Source organism: Anarrhichthys ocellatus, unplaced genomic scaffold, assembly GCF_004355925.1.
Source record: "Anarrhichthys ocellatus isolate YVR2014 unplaced genomic scaffold, GSC_Weel_1.0 scaffold125, whole genome shotgun sequence".
NCBI classification, from domain to species: Eukaryota; Metazoa; Chordata; class Actinopteri; order Perciformes; family Anarhichadidae; genus Anarrhichthys; species Anarrhichthys ocellatus.
This window is the reverse complement of record NW_022280155.1, coordinates 93718-102828: the sequence shown is the minus strand read 5'-3', so window position 1 is coordinate 102828 and position 9111 is coordinate 93718. Positions and strand designations below refer to the sequence as shown.

At 44.7% G+C, this 9111-nt stretch overlaps 1 protein-coding gene across 1 annotated transcript in view; it reads left to right on the top strand.

The window, feature by feature from the left end:
- The window catches only part of tnfrsf21 (tumor necrosis factor receptor superfamily, member 21), a 43129-nt gene that overhangs the window by 10571 nt on the left and 23447 nt on the right, over positions 1-9111 (top strand). Inside the window, exons 2-3 of the mRNA XM_031877077.1 lie at positions 1656-2373; positions 5061-5642. Coding sequence (XP_031732937.1) covers positions 1656-2373; positions 5061-5642 — 1300 coding nt within the window. The remainder of the gene's footprint in view (positions 1-1655; positions 2374-5060; positions 5643-9111) is intronic.

Here is a 9111-nt window from a genome sequence, read left to right as displayed (position 1 = left end):
CACACACACACACACACACACACACACACACACACACACACACACACGAGGAAAGCCAGACTCATACTGTTTCTCTGTTAAAAGTCTCAGTTGTGGTTGTAAAGTGAATGTGCACTGTTAGCAACTCAAATGATGAGGGGGACAGGATGAGTCATGAAATGAGGCTGGATTAAATGGGTATTTTCTGACAAATTTCATCAAAGCAGACTCATACATTGGGAACCTAAATGGCAGCACTGGAAATTGGACTTTCCAGAATCCATGTAACCCAAAACACACTCAACTCTGCCAGCCTGGCCCATGATGTTTCATACCAAATTCTACAATGAGAAATCTGAGCATTAGTCTTGCTCACTGTGCGTCTGGAAACAGTTTGATTGGATGTGTCAATGCTTTGGTTTTGTGGGTCCTAATTCTTGACCTGATCAGCATACAAATCCAACATCAACAAAAATGTATTTGGGCAAACAAGAGTGAGAAGGAGTCTCAGTTAGGTTGGGGCGCTCTTGGTCCTTCTGTCGCTTGCTCAGTCCAGCCAGCTGTCCATTTGTCTGTCCAATCAATCCAGCCATCTGTCCAGCCCCTTTGATCAAGAACTAAACGCTCTTCAGAACTTGTGGTCAGTTTATTATTCAATCTGTGGTTATTCATGAATAAGGATTACTACTAATGTTGGTCTGCTCTTGATTGTTCTTCAAGCTCTACCCTTCGGCAATAAAATGTGATTTCTGCTTTTCGTTTATTATGGATTATGGCTTGGAGGATTGTGACCATAATGGAATGTGCATGCATTTGCTCCCAATTTTACTAGAATTTTAACATTTTACACAAGATAACTGACAGACGCTTTTCCTTGATATTTGCTGTGGATTCTCATGTCCTCTAGAGGATTAAACCCTTGTGAGTTTGGTCGTATTTTGGCATTTTGGTACATTATCACAGCTCTAAGCATTCATGCTCCCAGAGGGAAGAACCATTTAGAGGAATCATTTGGAGAAACGGCGGGCAACTTACCTAAACAGAGAGTACATTTTGGACTTGCATTCACCTAGGCCTAGGGTATTGTAGGTATTGTGGAACATGGGGCTCTAGGTACTATACTATATACTATACTTGTACTATAATAACCCAGTACCAAGTAGTACTGAAACCTCTTCAGTCAAACAATACCTGCCTCAGTACCTACACCAGTGTATCTGTATGGTTTAGATTGCAGCCAATCACTGCAAGCATTCCCCCGTTTCAACGCGACAGGTGATTGGCCTGCCGGCAGTTACAACAACAAGATGCAGTATAGTGTGACGCCGTGGCGAGGTCAAGTTGAGTGCTGTGTATTTGACAGAGTTGGCAGTTTGGCAAAAATGGTCAAAAGGTTGGCTACTATACGCCTGTGGGGTCTGATATAAATAAATGTGGTGGTGGCATTTTACGCAACTAAATGCAACCATTCACATGATAGGTATCGAAATGAAGTAGAAGAAAAGGTATCAAATGAAGTACTCTGTTAGTATTGGTATCACTTGAGGGTGCTGGTATGGTAAAATTGTACCCAGCTCTAATGGGGCTTCAGTCACATTGCATAGAGATATTCTTCTATCCAAATACTATTGCCTTTTTTATTTCTCTTTAACTTCCACGCTTTCTTTTCCTCTCAGCTCTTATGTGCAGTGATGGTTGACATCTCAGCTCGGATTTTGACCACAACCAGCCCAGCTGACCAATTCATCCTCTCACCCCGCCACTATCAGCACACCGACCCAGACTCGGGCACCCACCTGGTCTGTGACAAGTGCCCGGCAGGCACCTACGTATCCATCCACTGCACCCCAGTGGCCGTGAGGGAGTGCAGCCGCTGCCCTGAAGGCACCTTCACACGGGGCGAGAACGGGATGCAGAAATGCCATCTCTGTCAAGCTCCATGTCCTGGAGGCTTCGTCGAGAAAGCCATCTGCACGCCCATCCAGGACAGACTCTGCACGTGTCCCCCCAACAGCTTTTGGTTGCGGGATGGCGGCACAGAGTGTAAGCCCCACTCACTGTGCCCACCAGGGACCAGGGTGAAAAGGCGGGGAAGTGAAACAGAGGACGTGCTCTGTAAGCCGTGCACCAAGGGAACTTTCTCAGATGTGGAGTCGAGGGTGGTGAAGTGTCGGACCCACACAGACTGCCAAGCTCATGGGCAGGTGCTGCTCACACCAGGGACAAAAGGGACAGATAATGTCTGTGGAGCCCCTTCTGCAGCCCCCTCTTCCTCTTTGTCTTCGCCTGTCTCCACAACCATCCTACTGGGGCCTGCACAGGCTGTGCTTGTAGAGGAACCCATGACTTCTTCATCCACTCCATCATCATCCATGACTGGACCTGCACATAAAGGTGAGAGACACTGATTGAAATCAAAAACTGTCTGTTTATGACTGCGTTTGATATGGCTTTTAAGATAGCTCATCAAAAAGTGCCGTGATGTCTACTTAGGCTACACCTTGTTGAGATGGGTTGATTTAGGCTAGTAAGAGCTGAAGTATGCATGTACTTTCCTCCTTAATTTAATTGGCATTCATGGTTAAACATTTTGAGTAACAGGCAAACATACTTTCTAGATGTGAGTGTAGAAAAGAAAATAGCACTCATTACAGGGCTGGAAGTCAGGATCAGCTTAGCTTAAAGGAGTGGAAGCATTATTACGCATTATTGCTGAATTTGCCAGTTAGACAGTGTGGGAATCCTAAAACGAAAGACATTTGTAGGCATGGAAACAAACTGGTGGCAGCTCCCTACCTCCGGAATGTTACTATTTCTTCCTCATTCACCCTCCTTTTTTCCTACTCCCTCCCTCCTTACTTTCCCCTCTCCCTTTTGTTTTTCTTGCTCTCTGTCCTCCCTCCCTCGCTATCCCTCTTACATCAGTCTTGTCTTAGTCAGTCATTTCTCAGAATCAACTATCTATAGCCAGTAAACCCCTTCTACAATGACAATGACCACAATTGTAGTGGACACAGCGCCTTGTCAGTAAATGTACATTTATCATGGCAGAAGGTGAAGAAACTGGTTTTGGTGAATGGAATTTTCAAAACAAATTTGTCTCATAGTATGTTGACACTTTTAATGAAGCGCAGATTTAAAAAAAGAAAAATGTAAATCTGTTGAAACATTTAAAAATGTCAAAGGCTCTCTCTATATATGCTATTCAGAGCATTAACATAGCAGCAAACAACTATTTGTTAAAGTTTCTCACAAAAAACTAATTTCACAAGAATACATTTGAGCACATCATGATCGCTTTACTGGCTGTCCTCCCAATTTCAACATAGATTTATTGTTCACTATGTAGAATTATCAGGTCAAATTTTCTGTCGTCCGACAAAGGTACACTAGTAGTCTCGAGTCCTGATGCCCGGTTCAGGGCACCATCACGTTTTCAGAATCTTCGACTTGGTTACCGAAGAATCAGTTCTCGTGACATCCCTGGAAGGGCAAGTGAGTGTGTCCCCCTGGCAGGCTCATGGCCGCCACTCTCCACTGCACCCATATGGCGGTTACAGCTGATAACGCCGTCCAGACCAACAATGTCATTGGTGTATTACTAGAAAAAGTTGACTTCTTGCTGCCAGCCAAAACAACAGCCCTAATTTGGGGATTAGACCCGCTTCTGTGTACCTGTCTGCTGATAAAAGGATGAGAGGGATTACCAGCCATCCAAGTGACAATCCTAAAAACAGTCAGCAGCGCATTCATGATTTAATGCCATTATACAACACCTATCCCTTTAGCAGCAGTACATGGACACATAGGGAGCAGCAGGGAGGTGATGGCGGCCACACCGATAATCAATAGCAGTTAATGATGCACTAATAGTGATTGACCATTACAGTTTGTTTCCATGTCTGAAAAACACTGACCCTGCTGTTGGGACAATCCTAATTGTACTTTTCCCATATCAACAGATTTGTTCGGCTGCGAATAGTTAGCCCATCCCAATCCTTTTTACGTTTTTTTCAAATTATTCCTGCACTGGAAGCCTAAATGTGATTACAATTGCCCTCGCTTAGGCTTAAACAAGGGGCAGACTGTGGGATGAGCAAATTCAGAGCTCATCTGCTGTGAGATTACAAGGTGGAGCACAGTTGTGCCTAAGTGTGGGGGAAGGAGTACAGCTGGATCGTACTTTGTTTAGGGAATACACCAAGATCTTTACTCAAATAAATACATGAAACAAACCAAAAGTATTGTACTTCCATCATGTTTTCTTATGTTTGACAGGAGCTCTCTTTATGTCTCACTGTGCCATCTTCTTCTGGAATGGTTAAATTGACTGGAGAATACCACCAGCTGTTTATCTTGAAGAACCAACTCCTAATATTGGCAAAACAGTAGTGGATGGAAAACTCATTAATTAACATTTTCTTTTGGCAATTCTCTGAAGTTCAGTTAAAACCTGCTGTACATTTGGATAGAAACCTGGCTATTGACAACCAACTAACTTGTAGTGAACGTGTTGCATCTGTCATCTGTTCTGTATGCAACTCAATTCCTTGTACATGTCATCTCTTGCCCGGACAGCTGTAAAATCCTTCTGGCAGCAGTAAGGATGCATTTGGTCCAAAATGTTCAAGTCACTAATGCCTATCTATAGAGTGACACCCACCTTTTTGTACTCCATCCATCATTTAGGTTTATTTGCCTTCTCATTCGCCACTATCAAGCAGTCAACGTCAAAAATATTGGTCTTCAGTTTGGTATACACTGGGTGGACACCCAAGGATGGAGGGTGTCAGCAGGGAAGCAGATGACCGAGATCACAGGGGGGGGCGGGTTATTCTTCCTTTTGTTTAAGTGTCAGATTGCTTGCGTGGATTAAAGTGTTAGGTTTCCCTTCCGTGATACCTTCTGTTTTCATTGTCTGGGTAAAGCAAATCTCTGATGTGAATTTCCTCACCCTCCCTTTCTTGTCTCCCATCTCTGCACTATCTGGTCTCTTGGCTCTCTCTGTTCTCTCTCATCTCTCTTCCTCTTACTTGCTCCATCTTCATCGTCGTCATCGATCCCTCTGTCTCTCATCACAGGCACCTACAGCCAGTCAGCAGCCATTCAACTGAGGGGAAAACCGGGTGGGGAAGACCACCGTGCAGAGGGGCTACTCCTCAGCCGGTCTGGCACTCCCACCCCACCAAATCGCGATCCCCCACGGATTCCACATCTCCCAGCTCCCAAGCAACACATAGACCTTGAGCACCAACGCGTGCAACCCAATTCTGACCCTGTAACAGGCCCCATCAAGAGTGCGGTGGAGGGTCTGGAGGGTGCAGAGGTAGTCAGGGTTGGTATCAGCAAGGTAGCCGGCCAGGGGAGTGGGGGTGGTGGAAGTGGGGTCTCCAGCTACTACAGGCCCACTCGCAGAGGGTCCCCAAAGCCGAGCACCCATGATCACTTTGACATCAACGAGCACCTCCCCTGGATGATAGTGCTGCTGCTCCTGCTGGTGCTGGTGGTGATTGTGATCTGCAGCGTGAAGCGGAGCTCTCGCGTGCTGAAGAAGGGCCCCATACAGGACCCTAGCAGCATCATAGAGAAGGCAATTCAGAAGAAAGCAGCTGCGCCTCCATCGCAGGTCAAAGAGAAATGGATCTACTACTCCAACGGACAGGGTAAGCCTGCTGTTTCTTTGATTTCAACAAGAGTGATTCCATTAAAAGAGTGTATGACGCTGCTATGGCATACAAACGGGTGACAAGTGAAAAGGGAAATCGAACATAAAGTGTCTTAGACCAGTGGTTCCCAACCACCGGGCCGCGGACTGGTACCGGGCCATGGATCATTTGGTACCGGGCCGCACAGAAAGAATAAATATTATATTATTTCCGTTTTATTGATTATCAGAGTCTGAAAGAAGTTTTATTTTGAAAAATGACCGGATTCTCTCGCAATTTCATCCGCCTGTGCCTCTTGACACATGTCAAGACGCTTGTCTCGGTCACGTGATACGTTACCTCAAAAATGAAGCTCACAAACTAGCAAAAATGAGTAAATAACTTTTGGAGAGCTTCTTTGCAAAGGGGAAAAGGCCACTAAGGAGACAGAAAAAGAGCCTACAACTTCCAGGAAAAAGAAAGCTTCATTTAACAGACAATATCAGGAGTCTAATTAAATATGAGGAGTCATTCTGATGCACCAAGCCCGCTCTGCAGAATATGTGGCGACAGAGGAAGATCAGCTGCTGGAGATTGTAAATGACGGTGGCCTTAAAAGTATGTTTGAGACAACAACTCTGCTGGTGTTTGGATTAAACTCAAGGCTGAATATCCTGAGATCGCCACTAAAGCACTGAAAACCATGCTTCCATTTCCAACATCCTCTTTGTGAAGCGGGATGTTCTGCAGTGACGGCAATCAAAACAAAATTACGGAGTAGACTGGACATAAAACACTTCGGGTGTCATTGTCTCCCATTACCCCCAGATGGGACCGTCTCATTGCAGAGAAACAAGCTCAGAGCTCCCACTTATTCAGCGTTATTGTGAGTCGTATTTATTTATGCATTTATATTTGTTTTCATGCCGATCGTATCATTTTATTTCGTCGTGTTTTTCCGCCACACCTTGAAGGCCGGTCCGTGAAAATATTGTCTTACATGAAACCGGTCCGTGGTGCAAAAAAGGTTGGGGACCTCTGTCTTAGACCACCACAAGCCTCTAGAACAGAATAGATTCAAAGGTTGTTTTTTCAATGGAGTGACGTATAAAGCTGTGCTAATCCACTGTATAGAGGATTCTATACTTTCCCTTCCACACTTTAGGACAATAAGTTAGATTTGGCTAAATTTGGAATCCATTGGCTAATTGTCTGATGACGATTTAGCCTCTGAAGTGCCATGGCCAATATTTTCAGGGGTTCTGGTTTAGCTGGACCAAAACTCCGTGCTGCGGTCTTTGTTTACATTCCGATAAGCAACTTGGGATGCGGGAATGGAGTTGGAGCTGAGAGACGACGTGTACGACTAGATTTTTGCACAGTTGGCCAGTTACCAAGCTAATTCAAAGTTATTGAAAAGAAAAATCGTCATCAACGGAACACATTGGCCCAAATTGCAATTCGGCCAATGTGTTCCGCCTATTTTGTGCTCTACACAGACTGTTTACCTGCAATTAACCCAATTGGTACTAATACTACTCGGACTACAAACGGAAACCAGAATGCTTCCTGTAACAAAATCTTGTCCCGTTGCCCACATATTCTGCATTCATAAGCAGATATCTGTTTATTGAGAATAGATCATGTTGGAACTTTACCTGAACAAACAGGTACTCAAAAGCACATTAACAGTATTTCGAAATAGAGTTTCTCATTTACATCTTAATGAAAATTCTTGACTCTGGTGTTCCAGGTGGTAGTATGAAATAAGATGCCGCAATGGATCTGACTGGAGTACACTGAGATGAATGAGCTGATAGCAACACATTCATCCCAGCGTCCACATCAATTGTCACAGTTTGTCCTATTTTTATATAAACTAGAACTCTATTTTAAAGGTCTTCATGTATGATTTTGTTGTAAAACATCTCACGTCTCAATAGCAACCATCTTTATGAGACTTCTACCAACCTGGTATCACTCCCAACTCATCATGTACCGACGGTTGGTCAGTGCCCCTGGGAGTCTAATGTCAATGCACTGGGCATTCAACTAACTCTACTGTAATACACCCACAGTGCATGACATGTTTATGACAATGTCAGCAGCATTATGACATCCCTGTTAATATGTAAGACATATGCCCTCAAAGAACGTGTCATAGCAGTAACCTGCCATGATGTTTTGTAATCTCAGGACTAGTGGTTCTACATGGTCTACATCCGCAGCTAACACGGTCCCATTCGGGTGTGGTGACACACATTTTGTTCTGCTCCCGAGCCGTGTAGAACCTTCAGTTGATGCCATCGAGCCACTGTGGGTTTCTGATCCAATCAATTGTGCCCCACAGCACATGGCGTGGAGGCCAGTGGTTACACAAGCAAGGACGTGACCCTGTTGTAGTACCACCCTGCTGTCACTACCATCTAACCCCAACACACACACCCAGGTTGCATCACTGCTCTCAGTTGTCCAATTTCATCTTGGTTTCTATTCCCTCTACTCACCTCTCTTGTTTTAACTCCTTGTTCTTAGTTGCTTCTCTCTTCCTTTGTCATTTCTTTGTACCTTTATTTCCACACATTTTTTCCACCTGTTTAGTTGTTTCGCTCAAATCTTGTTGTTTCTTCCTCTTATGTTTCACTCACTAAGCTTTATTTTTGACCTCTTCCTGTCTCCAGCTGTCTTACATCCTCTATTTGCCTCTTCTATGTGCCTCATTTAACTTCCTCTGTCTGATGCTTGTTTTGGAAATTTTGGATTTCACTTCTCTCTATATTACTACTGTTACACCCCCCCCCCCCCATACACTCCTCTACAGTGCCCGTCTGTTGACACTGTGGCTATCAACAGGTAGAGTACATTTTGTCCCACAGCTGAGCTCTAGATTTCAATCAGAGAGAAAGACCCAAACCCAGGGGACACCTCCTGCCTGAGACACTCGACTCTCCATTTTGAAACTCTGTGTGTGTGTGTGTGTGTGTGTGAGTGTTAAAGCCGAGCCACCCGCCACCCTCTCTCTGCTCCCTCAGTGCCTGGCCACAGAGAACTGGAATAATCTGGTTTCAGCTGCATCAGGGTTGTTGTTTGGTTGGCAAGGCACATTAGTGGGTCAAGCGGGTCTCTTACAGGACGACAAAGAGAGATATATAGACAGAAGGACATGGACAGAGAGTGAGAGAAATGGTGCAACACTGGTGTGCGTTTATGTTGGAAGCGTGAGTTGTGAGCTTGACAGTGGGAAATGTTGTATTGTACTGTTGCTGGCTAACCACACTGGGGTTTCCTTGTCATTACCTAGCAGCCCTTGTTGGCCCAGATACTGGAGATGCCTGACAAAGAGGTATGGATGTAAATAGAGACAAGTAACTTTGAAGAAGCTTCTTTGACACCATAAGAGATAAACTGCAGGTTTCCTCCAACCCATGAGCTGTGCTCTATGCATAACTTAAGTTTCTGTATGTTGAATGAAAATGCCAGAAGAACT